At 40.2% G+C, this 19,975-nt stretch overlaps 1 protein-coding gene across 1 annotated transcript in view; it reads right to left on the bottom strand.

Annotated features, from left to right (window-relative positions):
* Nucleotides 1-7,918: 7,918 nt before the first annotated feature.
* Nucleotides 7,919-19,975, bottom strand: part of KCNB2 (potassium voltage-gated channel subfamily B member 2) — a 401,524-nt gene continuing 389,467 nt past the window's right edge. The window contains exon 2 of the mRNA XM_030190172.1: nt 7,919-10,039. Coding sequence (XP_030046032.1) covers nt 7,919-10,039 — 2,121 coding nt within the window. The remainder of the gene's footprint in view (nt 10,040-19,975) is intronic.

Genomic DNA, 19,975 nt, shown 5'->3' with positions numbered 1-19,975 from the left:
GAGGAGTTTTCCTGCACTGTGTGGTTCAGCATGTGAGTCTGATGGCGCGGTATACAGAATACATTTAATTGATATCCTAGCGCCTAAAACTACGCATGTCCATTTACACCAGCTAAAACATGGTGTAAATCCCGGTGCATAGATTTAAGCACAGAGGGCCATATTCTATAACTAAACACATAAATTTTGGAACGCCCATGCAATGCCCATTTCCCCGCCTATAACCATGCCCTGTTTTGTCTGCGCGCATTAGAATTTAGGTGCAGTGTGTTACAGAATATGTTTAGCAAGTTGTGTGCGTAAATTCTAATTATTGCCAATTAGTGCTCATTATTGCTTGTTAAGTGCAATGCTAAGTAGCTTGTTAAGCCAATTAAGTGGCAAGAATTAAAGCCTCCTTTTAACTATTAGAAGATGTGTATACTGCTTTTGTGGACCGTACTGCTCTTTCTGCAGAACTTTTGTTTTCCTCTTCTGGATTTCCTTAATTTATTTCATGCATATTCATTGTGGATATCCTGAAAATCTGAATGATTATCAGCACAGGTTTAAGAACCCTTACACCAGATCAGGGGTGAGCAACCAATGTCCTTGAGGGCCACGATCTTGTCAGGTTTTAAGATTTCCACAATGCATATGCATGAGATCTATTTGCATATAATGGAAGCAGTACATGCAGATCAATCTCATGCATATTCATTGTGGAAATCTTGAAAACCAACAGGGTTATGGTCCATGAGGACAGAGCTGCTGTAACGTGATGCCTCCATTTAGGCATGCTAATGCTGCACACTTGACCCCCTGATTCTGTAAAGTTTGCCAAAAACTGCACATGCAAATTTAGACATATTTCTGATTTGCACACGCAATTGAATAACAAGCCAATTAGGGCCAATAATTGACTCTTTAACAAGCAATTATTGGCACTAATTAGATTTAGATCAGACCAATGTGTGTAAATTTAGGTGCAGGATCCATGCCTAAAATTTACATGCGTTGCAAAAAAAGGGGGTGTGAAAATGGGAGGGTCATGGGCATTTCAGGGTGGAATAGGGCATGGCTTCAAGTTACATGCACAGTTACAGAATAATGGTGCTCCGCATGTAAATTTAGGTGTGGGCATTTGCACCACATTTTCATTGGTGCAAATGGCCATGCCTAAATTTACACACGACTGTCTGCTTAAGAGTGTATTCTGTAAACCGCGCTGAACTTTAGGCACAGCTTATAGAATACCGCTTAAGCAGGTTTTTTTGCCAGCAATTTTTTAGGCACCATTTATAGAATTTACCCCTGAGTACCAATTCTATAATGGCATTTGTGTGCCGAGATACCATTATAGAATTCTATCATAAACTCAAATTGGTGCGTCTTAATTTAGGTGTGACCATTTATGCTAGGTCAATGGCAGGTGTAAATAGGTGCACCTAAGTGCACTATGCAAAGCACATAATTTATAGTAACTATAAGGCATGTACATAAGTTGGAGACATGCCCATAGCCTGCCCATGCTCTACCCACGTATATGCTCTCTTGCAGTTATGCACCATAGCAGGGCTGTCCCAAGCTATGTGTAGCCGCACAGGGTGCAAGGGAAGCTGTCCATTGGCTTCCCTTGCACTGACATCACAACGTAGTTGGAGCAGGAGCGCACTATGTCAGTTGGGGATGTGTTGCACAGGGCACATTTGGCAGTGCAGAATTTAGGTACAACCTTCTAGAATAGCGCCTAGTGCTCTTGCCAGTTTTGGTGCCTCTGATGTCTGTAAGTGGTGTGTAGGTGTAGGTGCCACATTATAGAATTGCCCTTCATGTATTTAACACTGAGAAGGAAAAATACAAGGGCCATCAGGGGTAGCGTGCTCTTAATAGTGTACAGCGTCTGATACTCCATAGTAATTTTGGTGAATATTTGCATGAACTTGCATTTTTCATTGTGCACAACACCCCCAACTTGTACTGACAATCATTATCCCCTCCCTTTTACAAAGCCACGCTAGTGTCTGCCAGTGCGGTATTGCTGACACAGCCCCTTCAAAGTGAAAGGGTCGGCAGTGTTGCACGGCTTTGTAAAAAAAAAAAAGGGGGGGGGGGAGTTATATTAAAAAAAACCAAATAATAACGTTCCAACCTGTATTATATAATGGCTTTTCTTTTTTCTCCAGTATTTATTTCTCCATTTCAGTTGTCTTTTTCATTCCTTATTTCATGTCTATTAATTTTCCTTTCCTAGCTCTTTTCTCTTATGCCACTCTTTCACCATAGCCTCTCTTTCCTGATCCCACAGTACCTCTAGACTGCCTCCTCAGTCCAAGTTTCTTCTTCCCTCTCTCCTGTGAGGGATGTGCATTCATTTGAAATGACATGTCATTTTCAGCCTGAAACAATGGGAAACCCCCCCCCCCCCCCCCCCCCCCCGAAGACAGGAAAATATTTGAATAGTTCATGAAGTATGTGTACTATTTACTACATTGCCCTTAAAATGAAAAAAGGCAAATTTAAAAAAAATGAAAATTCTTGTAAACAACACAGGACATTAAACAAAATGAAACTTTTGGGGTTGTGTACACCTACTCTCCTGTTTGTTTTTCTTTACATTCATTCCAGAGTGGAAGAGTAACCTAGTGGTTAGTGCAGTGGACTTTGATCCTGCGGAATTGAGTTCAATTCCCACTGCAGCTCCTTGTGACTCTGGGCAAGTCACTTAACCCTCCATTGCCCCTGGTACAAAATAAGTACCTGAATACATTTAAACCACTTTGAATGTAGTTGCAAAAACCTCAGAAAGGCAGTATATCAAGTCCCATTTCCCTTCCCTTGTTCTCATCCTTCCCTCTCTATCATCACTTCCTTCTTTACTCTTTTCTCTCTCCTTCTCTCCTGCCTTGCTCCCTCCCAATTTTCTCCCTTCCACCTTCTTTCATTTCTCTCCTTCTTCACATCTTCCCCTCCTTTCCTCCTCCCTGGTTTCTCACTTCCCAAGTTCTCTCTCCTTTTAACATCAATGCAGAACAGAAACACTGCAGCAGCAGTAAAGTGGCAACTGGAAATTCAAACATAGCCAAAACAGCAATCATAGTCTAGAGCAGTTTACAAGAGATTGGATCAGGCTGCCCACAGCCAACACCATCAGGAGGGAGGCAGAACACCCAAACTGAATAAGGAATAGTAGGGGGTTAATGAGGAATACCAAACTCATAATATCAAGAAACAGGGAGAGATGTGGGGGACCTGGGGCAACAGCATTAGATTACCGGGAATTATTCCATGATGTCCACAGCCTGGATTAAATTAAGCAACAAAGGAAAAAAAAACTGCAGGATTTTCTGCAGGCATCAGAATCGTAGGAAACTGGGTCCCCTTAACATAACTAAAAAAACAAATAGATGCTCAATTAATTTGTTAGAGTACGAATATAATTTGTTTTGAGTCATGAGTACATCATTTATTTTCCAGAGAGGATTATATCACTTGTGCAATGGTAGCATGAACAATTCTGCACCTCCCTGAAAGAATTTTAGGAATGGTAACAATAATATGGTAGACTCTAGAACAACAGAGGCAGACTAAATGGACTACACATGATTGCATGACATTCCAAAACTATTCATAGAAAATACAGACCAAACATGGTGTATAAAAGTTGACGGCCATTTAGTAAGATTCACTGAAAAAAATTCTACAAATCAAACCTGAAATAAACATAGGGAACTATTAAATATCAAGAGCTAGGGTCTGAAATAGTGCAACAATCTTTTAAAAATCATTTAAGCACAGTGTAACAGATCTGTAGAATCATAGGGCTAAAGGTACTTGTACAGCAACTAATGACCAGAATGACAGCTTCATTTTGAGTTAATGACCAGATATCATTCTAATGAAGTCAATCAACAGTTCTACCATGGCTATCCTGTCAGTATCTGAGGTATATATTAATGTTTGTCTTTCCTTATGTAAATGTTTAATAGAGATTTTAAATGTTCCTTACATGGCATTTGTCTTTCAAATCAAAGTGTAGCATGTATCAAAATTTATTTATTTATTTAATGCATTTGTAGCCCACATTTTCCCACCTCTTTGCAGGCTCAATGTGGTTTACAATACATCATGAGTAATGGAATCTAGTCTTATTTTTGGACAATTGGCTAACAAAAGAATTATCTTTTCACACAAGAATTAATGATTTCTTTCTGGGAATTGAGGGTGAGCAATGAAACCTTTCATTTATCTTTATTTCATACCATTTACTTTTTGCATTTGAACATATACATGTCAAATGCAATCTGGCATATTCATTAAGCATTTGTTTTCTACATAATTATGGGGACTGCAAAAAATAAAATCACATACAGGAATATAATCTTGCGAGATGGATATTTAAAGGTAATATTAAACCCACAGCAGTCAGTGGTTTTTAAAATGCTGACCTCCACGGGTTTTTCTATACCTGGAAAGGGATGGGCAGCCAGAAAATTTCACTTTTATGTCGTTTCTTGTGTAGATTCCAGGGATGTTCATTTTATTCATTTGTTTTTGGCAATCTTTTTGTTTGTCATGGGAACTATTGACCCCTGGATTCTGTACATGGCACCCTAAATTGGCTGAGCCAATAATTGGGTGCCAATTTGAATTTGCATGCACATCTTGCTATGTGATATTTTATAACACTGTATGCCCAAATCCTATAGTGCGCAAACCAAAAGAGGACATGGCCATGGGAGGCCCTACCATTAGGCCACCTGAGGTATGGGCCTCAAGCCACACTCTTACTGGAGCGGCATCTCCCCCTTCCTTCCTCCACCCTCTTCCCCGAGTTTACCTTTTTCCATTTTTCAAAGGCGGCAGCAACAGCGATTCCCATACGCTGCCCTGCCACTGGCACCAGCCTCTTCTCTTTACTGTGGCCCACCTCTCTGATGTAACTTCCCGTTTACTCAGATACGAGTCACAGTAGAGAAGAGAAGTGTACCGGTGGCAGGGCAGCATATGGGAATCGCTGCCAGCGCTGCCTTTTCGAAAATGGATTAACTACAGGAAGGGGGTGGAGAAAGGAAGGAGGGAGATGCCAGACCGTGGCCCGGGGGGGGGGGGGGGGAGGGCAACATCTTATTCCTGCCTCAGGCGCCATCTTGCCTTGGGCCACCCCTGAAGGGAGGTGCATGGCCAGGTCTTGGGCATTCCTAAAATCTGCGTGCAGTGTTACAGAATACTGGAGATGTACGCCCAAATTGGACACTGGAAATTACACTTGGTTTCATCAGGCATGTCCTGGCACTCAAATTTGGGTACCAAAATCAGCACTCAATACTATTCTATGATGGTTGCTCATTTTTGAGTGCCCATTATAAAATAGCACGGAACACTGATTTTTTTTGGCATCGATTTTTTAAGTACCGTTTACTGGCTCTGGCCATGAGTGCGCACTTTTTTGAAAGACGGTGCACTCTTTCTGAAAGAATGCACACTATCCCCCAAATTCTATAAAAATTGTGAGCGTAAATTTGGGCATATGTCCAATTTCTATGTGCAATATAATTGAATAACGAGCCAATTAGTGCTGATCATTGGCTTAACAAGCAATTATTGGTGCTAACTGGATTTAATTAACATTTACGCGCATAACTTTAGGCACAGGATCCGCATATTTTACATGCGGGTCCAAAAGGGGGCGTGGCCATGGGAGGGTCATGGGCAGATTGGAGGCTTTCTCACAATTTATGCATGTTATAGAATAACGGGGATTCGCTCCTAATTTAGGTGCAAGGATTTACACCAAGGTTTCATTGGTGTAAATGGTCATGCCTAAATGTAGTCACAGTTCCTGGCGCTAAGCGCTATTCTATAAACAGTGCCTAAATTTAAGCACCATTTATGGAATAGCACTAAGCGCTGTTTTTTTTTCAGCGCCAAATTTTAGGTGCCATGTATAGAATTTAGTTTTATGTACAGTAGTTCACGCATGCACGATAGTTCTCACATGTGCAATGGGCATCCTCTTTGCAAATACTGTACACTCAAAAGAGTGTGCACTATTATTGCAAAATGATAAAATATGAATTTGTGGGGTGTTTTGTTCATTTTCATTTGATAATGACAAGCCTCATTATTGACATTTCCCATATCGTTGCAAACGGATGCCCATCCCTATACCTGGATATTTAGCACCGGACCTAATATCCAGATACCAGATCTGAATATTCGGGTATTTGGCAGCCAACAAAAGCTATCTGATAGCTGGTATTCAGCACTGGTGCCTAGATACCTATCTGAGGCCTCGATGCTCAAAGGTCCAGTGCTAAAGCCCAGGGCCGCCGAGAGACTGGGCCGGGCCTGGGACAAGGCCGCCCCGGGCCCCTGGGCCCCGCCCCCACTGCCACCTCCCAGGTTGTCGCCGCCCCCCCTGAGGGGGGCCCAGCGCCACAGTCCCACCTGCTTCCGCCACCAGGCCGGGCCCCTTCCACCCAAACCCCCGCCAGCAGAAGTGCTGTTTTCTGACTCCGGCATGCGCGGCCCACACAGACGCGCTTCTCTCAGCTGATCTTCGCTGCACTCTGCAGGGCTTCTGTGCGTCTGACGTCCTGAGTTTGATTTGTCCTTGCCATTCTCAGGGCACAGATCGTAGAAATCTGCCCAGCACTGTTCTGAAGCTAACGTTGAAGCCCCTTAAAATTTACACTCCAGCCCATCCATATCTATTCAGTCACGATCAGGGTGTAGACCGTAGAAGTTTGCCCAGCACTGGTTTTGCTTCCCAATTACCGGTGTTGCCACCCAATCTCCACTAAGATTCCTTGTCTTCTTTTTACCAATGTGAATTAATGGTATTTAAGGGAAAGCGAAAGAATCTGTTTCATGGTCTTGAACTGGTTTTGGGTGAAGTAAGAGAGAATGCATACTCCAGTGCACATGTAGAATCATGGGAAAGCAATTATCATAAAATAAAAGAAGGAAATGATAAGTGTGGAAACATTTAAAGTGTTTTATATTTTTAAGAAAAGCATGTAACTTGTGCAGTGTGCATCTTTATCTATGGCTACTTGGCACACAACTATCCTTCAAAATAGTTGTGTTTTTATTTATTTTGAAATATCAGATAATGAGGACATTTCTCCTACTGAAACAATTTTGGCAATGTTTGTATAAAATATTAATCTTTATTATTCAATTTCTGGTCATTAAATCTTGCCTAGTTTCATAGATTATTTTTAAATTACAAGTTCATTTATAATGTTATGCAACCCCCCTAAAAAAGCAATATATATATATCTATATATAGCACAATAAGTTAAAAACATACTTATTTAAAGCTAGAAGTATATGGATGAGCTTTATAACAGAAGACATGATACATGAGATGCTTTAAATAGAGGTTGCAATTTTGCAACATAAGTCTGTACAAATCCTCCAGGCAGCATGCTGTGAAGGAAGTACCTGTGCCCCCGTAAACTTGTTTTCCATATATTTTCATGATAATTTTAACTTTTCTTCACCCAATTATGTACAAATATTTGCAATTATTTTTCAAGCTCAAAGCACCTTATTTCTTGTCAGCTTGAATGCATGCATTGACATGTTAATCTTTTCTTGTGCAAATTCTAAAATTCTCTATAGCTAAGAAAAGTTTAAAATCTGTCTACAATTGCAAGTGAAAGAATAAAAAAATGTCAAATTTTGCAGAACACTGACTCCTAATAGAGCTTTCTTTATTTTACTCACTGATATTGAGTCTTATTTTCTGTGTAAAAAAAGTAGTTCTGAGTTCTATAGTTTAAACAGTATTTAAGCTAATCAACTCTTCATGCCATGCAAAAATAACATTTTCTGCACTTATTTGAGGCGTCCCATTTTCAGTCAGCAGTTATTACCAACCTAGGTGCTTTTAAGAAAAAAAAACAGTCTTTATTGCTTTTATACCTAGTCACATGCTGGTTTCATGTGTGGGACAATTGTCTGGTTCACCAGGATCTGAATGAATATCGGGATTAAATAAATGATTTTCCAATTTATATTTTTCTTGATTGTCCTTTTTTACTTCACTCACTGTAAGGTAAATGTCTTGGATACAGTTATGACCTATGTTTTTAGGTGAAGAACAGACAACTGTGGTCTCTTCTGTTAGTTGGTCATCATTATGTGTGTCTCCGAAGCAGTTTGTCTTGGTGTGTGGCTGGTTTTCATGTTTTGCACCATGAATCTCCAAGAAGTTTTCATCTTCTTCTGCATCTATTTCAGTGAAACTTGATCTCTTTTTTGAAGCAAAATCAAAAAGATTTTTTTTTGGACAAAGAGAAGGAGAGTTTGAACCCTGATAATCATGTGATATAGCAGTATTTAGCCTTTCTCCCTGTGTTGAAGTTTCATCTGGAAGAACTGTGCTGAGATGAGTTGTAGGCATGGCAAAGTCTATAGTTGTTACCGGCAGCGGCCTAGCAATACTTGGTGGAGTCTGTGGCATACCCATTCTCTTGTCTGTAAAATTAGGTTTCAGAAATCTAGATTTCAATGGATTGTTTCCTCTAAAAGAACGTTGTGGGCTTTCTGACACATTGTCCGACTGTAAAGAACCATGCACTAAAGTCTGTGAGTTGTTAGTGTTCATGTTCTCTACAGTATTGGTTGGGATATATTCAAAAATTATATTTTTTGGTCTGAAATTTTCATTTTTTGAAAGTGGTAAAAACTGAGAGCTCTTGGTATCTTCTACTTTAACAGAGGGTAGGGAAAATTGCATTTGTAGGTTGCTACCCAGGTACAGAGGAGCAGGGGATTTTTCAGTTTCTGTAAAATCAGTTGCACAACTGGTAAAACTATCAATACTGGATACACTTCTCATATCTGTTACTATATCACTCGCAGCAACTGATAATCGATTTTTCTGAGAAGGAACTTCTCCCATTTCTATTTCTTCCTTATGTGCAGGTGAACAGATAGGCTGATCCTGGTAATCAACTTTATTATTAGCCTGGGACTGAGTCTGAGTAATTTCATTGTAGAATTCCTCCAATTTCTGAGCACTCAGATGTTGTGGGCTGGAAGATGGGTTGTTCAACTTTTCTTGAGAGCCTTGTTGGCTAACTTCTTGATACTTATTCTCAAATGACTTGTTGGAACTTGTCTCAGACATTGTTCTCCTGGCCCACTTCCATCGGCTTGGGGATAGATGGTTATCGCTAAGTTTATCCTTCTTGATGGTTTCCTCAACAGGTTTATCCACCACTATATCAATCAGTTCCATGCTGCGAGCAAAGGCATCTTTCAGATTCATAGAGACAATACTTCCATTTCTTTTAGCTCGTTCAAGGGCTTCTCTACGTTTAATGGCCTTTTCTTGTCTCTTCTGCTCTTTGTAGAACTCAGAGAAATTGTTCACGATAATTGGTATGGGTAATGCTATAACTAACACTCCAGCAATGCAACATAATCCTCCAACTATTTTGCCTAGTAATGTTTTAGGATAAATATCACCATAACCTACAGTAGTCATAGTTATAGTAGCCCACCAAAAGGATGCAGGGATGCTGGTAAATTTTGTAGCATCTTCATCTTTTTCGGCAAAAAATACCAGACTGGAAAATATCATTATTCCCATGGCTAAAAATAATATCAACAAGCCCAATTCATTATAACTCCTTCTCAGAGTAAATCCCAGTGACTGAAGACCCGTAGAATGCCTCGCAAGTTTAAGAATCCTCAGTATCCTCATAATACGAAATATCTGTACCACACGTCTGACATTTTGAAACTGCAGCACACTTTTGTTGGATTCGGTGAGAAAAATGGTGACATAATATGGCAAAATGGCTAATAAATCAATGATATTTAAAGGACCTTTGAAAAACTTCCACTTATTGGGTGAGGAGAGGAAACGTAAGAGGTACTCCATGGTAAACCAAGCAATGCATACAGCTTCCACATGTGCCAGCTGCGGATTGTCATTTGGCTGTCCAAATTCATCTATTTCTTGAAGTTCAGGTAGAGTGTTGAGGGACAATGCAATGGTTGAAAGTACGATGAACAGAATGGATATAATGGCCAAAATCTGGAAAAACAAACAAACAAACAAACAAACCTATGTTAACAAGCAATCTCAAATTAGCATTTTATATTTTCCATTTTTAATAGAAGTATTGGGAATTTAAGTGCAAGCTTAAAGAAATTTTTTACATTTACTATCCAGTAAAACTACAATGGTTATCTCTATATATTGAAGTACTGGATATAGTGATATTAGTAACTACGGGGCCCTTTTACTAAGCCACGTAGGCGCCTACGTATGCCCAACTTGCGTCATTTTGGGACTACCGCCCAGCTACCATGTGGCCCAGGCAGTAATTTTATTTTTGACGTGCGTCCCCTATGCATGCCAGAAAATATTTTTTATTTTCTGGTGTGCAGTGCTACTGGGCGGTAAAAGACATTCTAGGTGCGTAGGCTTTACCGCCTGGTTAATGCGTGAGACCTTATCGCTAATTCAATGGGTGGCGGTAAGGTCTTAGTAAAAGGACCCCTACTATATTAAGTAACAAACACTAATGCATATTTGACCATATTCTATATATGGTGCCCAAAAATCAGCACCGAAAAAAACACATGTAGTGCTATACTATGAACCTCACCTAAAGTTAGGCACGGTTTATAGAATACATGTAGCACCTGCTCCCATAGCTACAATTTAGACAAGATCATTTACGCCAACTAAAACCTGGTGTAAATGCCCGCACCTAACTTAGACGTGGATCGTGCATATTGTATAACAGTACGCATATTTTTTAGGGATGCCCATGACCTGTCCATGCCCCTCCCCTGGCCATGGACCTTTTGAGATCCAAACATAAGAATTTATGCACACCATTTTGCAGAATACGCTTAGAAGGTTGTGCGCTTAAATTCTAATTAGTGCCAATAATTGCATATTAGTGGCCAATTATTAGTGCTGATTGGCTTGTTAAACAATTAAGTTTCATACACAATTTGGCCATGTGGCCAAATTGTACATGCAACTTCAGTTGCCATATACAGAATCCAGGGGGATTATTAATAGCAGCTTACATGGAATGATATTCTTCATATACTTTATGGGTCTTATATTCAGACTGTGGGAGTTAGCTGGGCTGATTCCCACAGTTGGCGTTGAGCCTAGATATTCAATGCCAGGCTGTTTCCGGTGACCAACATTGAATATCCAGGTGTTTTTTGGCCAGTTTCAACTTAACCAGCTAAGCTGATATTCAGCACTGGATGGTTAAGTTGAAAGTGGATAAAGGTAGGCCACCAAACTTAGCTGGTGATGCGCTGAATATTAGCGGATAGCTGGTTATATTGCGCAATATAACTGGTTATCCACTAGCCACTCGGTTCTATATAGAGCGCCTAGAGATCTGTGCCAAAATCCAAGCATATTCTATAACAATGCATGTAACTTAATTAGCTTAACAAACTAATTAGCATTGATAACAGCACTTAACAAGCAATATGCACTAATTGTCAATAATTAGAATTTATGTGCGCAACTCGTTAAGCGTATTCTGAAATACAGTGTGCCTAATTTCTATTGCGTGCAGGTTAAAAGGGGCATGGTTATGGGCATATAGAGGGCATTCCAAAATTTACATGCATAGTTATAGAATATGGCCCAGTGCGCGTAAATCTTTGTGCCGTGATTTATGCCACTTTTTTGGTGTAAATGGAGGCACCTAATTTTATGCACCAAAATATCAACTAAGCATATTCTATGTACCACGCCTAAGTCTAGGTGCCACTTATAGAATACAGTTAATTGGCATTGATTTCCGCGCCCATTTTTAGGCGCCATATATAGAATCTCCCCCTAAGCACTAACTAGCAATATTCAGCGGGAGATAAGTAGCAATCGCCCACTGAATTTTGCAAGATATCAACATCATCATACTCCTGAGCAGTGGCGTAGCAGGGGGGCTGCCACCCGGGGCGGGGCGGTTCGCTGTTGCACCCCCCCCAGGTGCAGCACGATGACCCCCCTGACGAGCTCCCGCACCCTACCTTTAAAAAGAATATCAGGAGGTGCAGCGCCTCGCGCCTGCCCTGCACGTAAAAGAAATGTGGACCGTCGGGCCTTCTCTCGCTCTGTCTGTCCCGCCCTTGCGGAAATAGGAAGTTGCGTCAGCGGAGGGGGGACAGATAGAGCGAGGGAAGACCCAACAGTCCACATTTCTTTTACGTGCAGGGCAGGCGCGAGGCGCTGCGCCTAGCCTCCCGATATTCTTTTTAAAGGTAGGGTGCGGGAGCTGGTCAGGGGGGGTGTCGATTTGCCGAGGGGGGGGGAGCTGGCAGGGAGCACCCCCCCCCCCCTGAGCTGACACCCAGGGCGGACCGCCCCTCCCGCCCCCCCCCCCTTGCTACGCCACTGCTCCTGAGGCAGGAACTCCAGTGCCTAAACGCGATGCCGTGTCGAGTCTTATGCACTGCAGCAATAAAGGTTTGATTGATTATCCCATCGCCTGTCAATCCTTCTTCATCTTCCGGCTTCCTGTTTTTGCCATTATTATCCCTTGGGTCCTGTTTGTGTTCAGTTCCCTTGTGGTTCCCTTTTTCCTCTACACAGCAACAGGTTTACTGAAGCACAATTGAATACAAAGAGGAATGAGCTGTGGGAATGACAGCTCCATGCATGCTCTGAGTCCCCATGGCCTGCAGTTCAGGTGATTGCTCTGGTTTTAGTACTGTACAGAGCCCAGGCTGGCCACTCCATGTGCACAATTGTCATTATAGAATTCATGCTTAGCACACATCATCCCAGTGCCTGTCTTTAGGTGATCTATATAGAATTAAGCCCTAGAGTCATGTGTGCCACCCTTGATGTGGTTGCCCCTGGATTTTTGAGATATGTTTTGTGACTGTTCATAAGGTTTCTATTTACGTTTCTTATTTGATATTTTTATTTTTGATGACCTGATATTTTGTTTTTGTTTATAATCTGATATTTGAATAATATTGTTTTACTATGATACATATTTTGTTATATTTGTTAATATCTGTAAGTGCTTTTACTTATCTTATTGTAAACCACTTTCAAGCAATTGTAATAAACGGTATATCAAATTATTAAATCAAATCAAACTTGACTGGGCAATGTAAATTTGTTGAAACACCAAACAGTGCAGTTCTAACCTGGGCAGTCGTCCAACCTATGTGGCAGCAATATGGTGGCAATGAGTCTCTATGACAGTGATTCCCAAACCTGTCCTGGGTGAACCTGAGGAGTCCAAAGAAGAGCAGAACACATGGCTTTATTTGTGCCACTCTGTAAAAAAAAGTCCCAACGTGGCCACATTTCACCTCACTAGAGGCTGTGTCAGGGGCTAAAACAGCTGTGTGTCGAAACATAAAAATATACAATAAATCAAATAATACAGCACAGTTCCTTCCTCGAAAAAAACTGAATGTGTCCCTTAAATTAAAAAAATAAACAACCCCCAAAACAACAATTATTACAGAAATACAGTCAGATCTAATTCTTGAGACCATTAGGGCTCAATGTTTGTCATCTATAAATAAATTGTTATTCAATTCTTAATAATTCATCATCAATACTGTGCCGTATTTGAGTTTACTATGGGGCTCATTTTCAAAGCACTTAGACTTACAAAGTTCCATAGGTTACTATGAAACTTTGTAAGGCTAAGTGCTTTGAAAATATGCCTCTTTGTTTCCCTTATTAATATGCATGTTTCTAATACATGTTTGTTTCCCTCATTTATATGCATTTTTTTAGACTATATATAGTTTTTTGATCTTGTTTTTCTTTTAATTATACCCTGTCTTATCTTGATTTTTTTTTAGTGTTTTAGGGTCTAGTATAGTTGTTTTTTGATTCCCTCATTAATATGCACGTTTTTGATAAGGTGGTTTTAATGTATTTTTATTTTGGTTTTACTTTTCTTTTTAGCTTTTTTTTTCTCCATGTTTTTCATGTCTTTTAGTGTTTCTGAGTTTTTTTTAATAGATCTAGTATGGGTTTTAGTGTTGTTTTTGAATTTCTCAAATTCCTTCATTAATATGCACATTTTTAATGAGATGCAATTAATGTCTCGTTTCCTTTTATTTTGGGGGTTTTTTTCTTTTTTTGTGTGTCTTTCAGTGTTTTAGACTTCTGTTTTGTAGGTTTAGTACAGGTTTTAGAGTTGTTTTTTGAGTACTTTTGATTGCCTCATTAATATGCACGTTTTTAATGAGGTATAATAAATGATTTTTCTTTTTTTTTTCTTTTTACCCCCTTTTTTCTGTTGTATTATGTATTTTAGTATTTTGAGTTTGTTTCTTATTTTAAACATTTTCTTAGTTGCTTTGTGGGAAGAATATTTAAATGTGCCAGCACAGCTGTAGACAGAGTTCTCTTGATTGAGGGAGACGGTTGCTGTGCTTCTATCTACCCTGCAAGTTGTGAGTATGCATTTTGGCCACTTTATTCTGGTTTTTAGTTGCTTTTGACTCTTTATTGTGCTCTTATTTTGAACGTATCTTTTTAGGCAAGGCTGACTGTTGCTGCTTTCATTGGATGTTAGTTTGTGCCTTTTGGGACCACAATAGGTATGTTTTGTTTATTCAGATTAATTTGGTACACGTTTCTGTGAATTGCCACATTTAGTAGTATTATAATTTGATTTTTTATTGGTTCTTATGAGTTCTATCATGCTTTGGCTTGATGATCTGTTTACAGTTGGTGTGTACTAGTTTGGTTTAATGCAATATTTCTATGTTATTTTCAGTTATGCTTTTGTTCATATTATTTTGTTTAACATATTAACAATGTTACTTATGAGTTTCTGATTTATTAAATAAACCTGCTTAATAGTATGTCTTTAAACATTATACCTGTATGTTAGCCTTATCTTCTATAGGTTTGCTGTTTGACCCTGCCTCTAATAATGTATTGGTGGGTTGTTCCTAACTCATGTTTTATGAAGATGTTTTAATAGCTTTTAGTATTCAGGATTGGTGTTTAATGTTTTATGATTTATTGTATGTTTTTATTTTTTGCCATACTGCTGTTTTAGCTCCTGACACAGCCTCTAATGAGGCGAAACATGGTCACATCGGGACCTTTTTACAGAGTGGCACAAATAAAGCCTATTTATCATATTAAGATGTGTGTTCCTCATCTGGTGTCTCTAGGTGAACCTGAGCCAGTCAGGTTTTCCATATACCCACAAAGAATCTGCATACTAAGGAGGCAGTGCATGCAAATCCGATCTCATGAATATCCATTGTGGGTATTCTAAAAATCTGACTGGCTGGGGTTCCACCAGAACAGGTTTGGGAATCACTGCTCAATGGAATCTGGGGTAGTGGTGTGGTACTTGTAAAAATGGGTTGGGTACCACATTGGGAATGACAACAGCAAATGTTGCTTAGGCAAAGCCACAGTGTCAGGCTTCTTGGTAGAGAGAGGAGGCACTAACAGCCATACATGCTTGGATGGAGCAAGCCACCTGTGAAGCTGTATTAGTGTCTTGGATCAGCTCATGAGGTTGGTGGCTTAACAAATGCTCTGTACTGTGTGGAGCAGAGTTCAGGTTTATTTTATATGTAAAGGCAGTTTGTGTAGCCCGATGAGAAAAAAAACCCAACAGGTAAAACAGTGCAAGCCAAAAATTCAGCAAAAAGCGCTGTCAATGTTTTGTCCCCGGACTAATTTTAGAGAACAGGTGAACCTCCATGATGTTTTTTGGAGTAATAAGTTCAAAAGGCCAAGCCTTTATAATCAGTCATGTAGATGCATTTTGAGCAACTTGTGATGTACACGATTGTTTGAAACTCCAAGAAACAAGGCATTGCAATAATTAAACAATAGAGTGACATAAGATTGTACAACAGTATAAAAATTCACAGGACTTAAAATTAAAGATGATGAAGAGTTAAAAAAAACTCTCTGTGAGTAATATTCTTAGATGCAGTTTAAAAGATAATATAAATCCAAAATGACAACCACCACCTTGGGTGAGTCTCTTCATAAAGGCGGTTAATAAATCCCAATAATTATATAAATAATATAGCACATTTCTATATTAATGGAAATCTCAATACCTTCAAACATGTACATAGAAGGAAAATAAGATAATTGGAACCAGAAAGTAAATACTTTTGTCTTGGCAATATTTAGAAAACAAATATTCACAAATAGCCAATTTGGGATCATTATTAAACAAAAAACCAAGAGGTCTGGAAACAGAACCCCACCCCTATAAATCATCACCATATAGTCGATATTTAACTGCTAAGCACTCAAGCACCCTGCATATAGGACCAAATAGATATTAAAAAGCAAAGCAGAGAGTGCTGAACCTTGGGGTACCCTTGCACAAACAGTCCTCCAGCTCCACACATCTCCTGAAACTGTCAATCTGTCAAACATTTGTTGAGACTGGGGGTCTACTTGGATTCATGTCTGAAAATAGAAATCCAGAATTCATTTGTTGTTAAGTTTTGCTTCTTTTATTTGCTACAAATTGACAATTATGTCCCTCTGATTTAAGAAGTGTGATTTAGTCCTTGGTACTCAGGCAAATTGATTATTTCAATTCTTTGTACCATGGGGCTATATAACTACTACTACTACTACTTAACATTTCTAGAGCGCTACTAGGGTTACGCAGCGCTGTACAAATTAACAACTAAGGACGGTCCCTGCTCAGAAGAGCTTACAATCTAAAGGACGAAATGTCAAGTTGGAGTAGTCTAGATTTCCTGAGTAGAGGTGTTGTGATTAGGTGCCGAAAGCGACATTGAAGAGGTGGGCTTTGAGCAATGATTTGAAGATGGGTACGGAGGGGGCCTAGTGTATGGGCTCAGGGAGTTTGTTCCAAGCATGGGGTGAGGCGAGGCAGAAAGGGCGGAGCCTAGAGTTGGCGGTGGTGGAGAAGGGTACTGAGAGGAGGGATTTGTCTTGAGAGCGGAGGTTACGGGTAGGGACGTAAGGGGAGATGAAGGTAGAGAGGTAAGGAGGGGCTGCAGATCGAGTGCATTTGTAGGTTAGTAGGTTATCAATAGAAATCAAACAAAATAAAACATGGAAAAGAAAATAAGATGATACCTTTTTTATTGGACATAACTTAATACATTTCTTGATTAGCTTTCGAAGGTTGCCCTTCTTCCTCAGATCAGAAATAAGCAAATGTGCTAGCTGACAGTGTATATAAGTGAAAACATTCAAGCATTACTGTGACAGTCTGACATGGTGGGAGGAGGGGGGTGGGTAGGAAGTATGCATGGGGACATCAAAGCATATCATTGATATTCTAACAGGGTGGATGTGGATAGGTGAGGGGAGGGTGATCAACAGAGACATACAGCTTTATGGTTTATAATGGGCTAGGAACCCCAGATCCTTGTTAAGTCCTTTCTGTTGGGTGTTAAAATATTCAATCATTCTGACTTCAAAGGTCTTACGTTCTTGTATGGTTTTAAAGTTACCTTTGAGGATTCTCACTGTGAAATCACTGGTACAGTGTCCTGGTCCTGTAAAATGTTGACCAACAGGCGTGGGAACCCTGCTGGCACCAGTATTGTTCATATGATGTCTATGTAAATTGAACCTTGTCTTAAGCATCTGGCCTGTTTCTCCAATATAGCATCCTTCGTTACATTTTTTACACTGAATGATATATACCACATTGGCTGAGCTGGAAGAGACATTTCTGAATACACACCAGACCAAACCTCTAAAATACTACCGGTACATCGATGACATTTTTATGATTTGGACGGAGGGTGAAGAAACTCTGAAACAATTTTATTCTGCATTCAATACATACCATCCTACAATCAGATTCAAAATTGACTACTCCCCAGAAAAAGTCAATTTTTTGGACACCACGGTCTCAATCAGTGATGGCTGTATACAAACATCTTATACAAGAAACCCACAGACAGATGTAGCTACCTCCACAACTCCAGCTTCCATCCTTCACATACAAAAAGATCCATCATTTACAGCCAAGCCACAAGATACCACCGTATCTGCTCTGACCCAGGGGACAGAGACAGACACCTTAAAACCCTGACTGAATCTTTCAAACAGAAGGGCTACAACCCCAAAATAATCTCCAAGAATATTGCCTCCTCCATCAAAACACCCAGGGAGAATCTGCTACAGTACAAAAAGAAAAAATCCACAGACAGAATCCCGCTTGTAGTGACATACAATCCAGAGCTGGAAAAACTGAGGAAAATCATAAGAGATCTACAACCTATACTCCAGGAGGATGAATTACTGAAAGAGATATTCCCATCCCCACCAGTACTGGCCTTCCGACAGCCACCCAATTTAAAACACAAGCTAATCAGAAGTAAACTTCCTTCACAGACTGAAAAGGAACAGAAGGGCACACTTCCCTGTAATTTATCCAGTTGCAAACTATGCCAAAATATTTCACAGGACCCCAAAGTCATCCACAAAGGAAAGATATTCAACATAAAGGGATCTTTCACTTGCTCATCTTCCAATGTGGTATATATCATTCAGTGTAAAAAATGTAACGAAGGATGCTATATTGGAGAAACAGGCCAGATGCTTAAGACAAGGTTCAATTTACATAGACATCATATGAACAATACTGGTGCCAGCAGGGTTCCCACACCTGTTGGTCAACATTTTACAGGACCAGGACACTGTACCAGTGATTTCACAGTGAGAATCCTCAAAGGTAACTTTAAAACCATACAAGAACGTAAGACCTTTGAAGTCAGAATGATTGAATATTTTAACACCCAACAGAAAGGACTTAACAAGGATCTGGGGTTCCTAGCCCATTATAAACCATAAAGCTGTATGTCTCTGTTGATCACCCTCCCCTCACTTATCCACATCCACCCTGTTAGAATATCAATGATATGCTTTGATGTCCCCATGCATACTTCCTACCCACCCCCCTCCTCCCACCATGTCAGACTGTCACAGTAATGCTTGAATGTTTTCACTTATATACACTGTCAGCTAGCACATTTGCTTATTTCTGATCTGAGGAAGAAGGGCAACCTTCGAAAGCTAATCAAGAAATGTATTAAGTTATGTCCAATAAAAAAGGTATCATCTTATTTTCTTTTCCATGTTTTATTTTGTTTGATTTCTATTGATAACCTTAAGAGTGGACTAACACGGCTACCACACTCCTCTACTTAGGTTAGTAGGAGAAGCTTGAACAGTATGCGGTATCTGATCGGAAGCCAGTGAAGTGACTTGAGGAGAGGGGTGATATGAGTATATCGGTCAAGGCGGAAGATAAGACGTGCGGCAGAGTTCTGGATGGACTGAAGGGGGGATAGGTGGCTAAGTGGGAGGCCGGTGAGTAGGTTGCAGTAGTCAAGGCGAGAGGTAATGAGAGAGTGGATGAGAGTTCGGGTGGTGTGCTCAGAGAGGAAGGGGCGAATTTTGCTAATGTTGTAGAGGAAGAAGCGACAGGTCTTAGCTATCTGCTGGATATGCGCAGAGAAGGAGAGGGAGGAGTCGAAGATGACACCGGGGTTGTGGGCAGATGAGACGGGGATGATGAGGGTGTTATCAACTGAGATAGAGAGTGAAGGGAGAGGAGAAGTGGGTTTGGGTGGGAAAACAATAAGTTCATTCTTGGCCATGTTCAGTTTCAGGTGGCGGTTGGACATCCAGGCAGCAATGTCGGATAAGCAGGCCAATACTTTGGCCTGGGTTTCCGCAGTGATGTCTGGTGTGGAGAGATAAAGCTGGGTGTCGTCAGCATAAAGATGATAGTGGAAACCATGAGATGAGATCAGGGAAGAGGTGTAGATTGAAAAAAGAAGGGGCCCAAGGACAGATCCCTGAGGAACTCCAACAGAGAGCGGGATAGGGGAGGAGGATGATCCATGAGAGTGTACTCTGAAGGTTGTATAAAAGGTCAAGTCAGAGATTTGTAATTGTTTTCAGACATGATATAAGGATTTTAGTTGGCACCAAATCTTTCCATCATCTTACACCTATTTTAAA

This window comes from Microcaecilia unicolor, chromosome 1, assembly GCF_901765095.1.
Source record: "Microcaecilia unicolor chromosome 1, aMicUni1.1, whole genome shotgun sequence".
Taxonomy (NCBI): Eukaryota; Metazoa; Chordata; class Amphibia; order Gymnophiona; family Siphonopidae; genus Microcaecilia; species Microcaecilia unicolor.
Note: the sequence above shows the minus strand (reverse complement) of the source record. Positions and strands in the feature narration are given on the sequence as shown.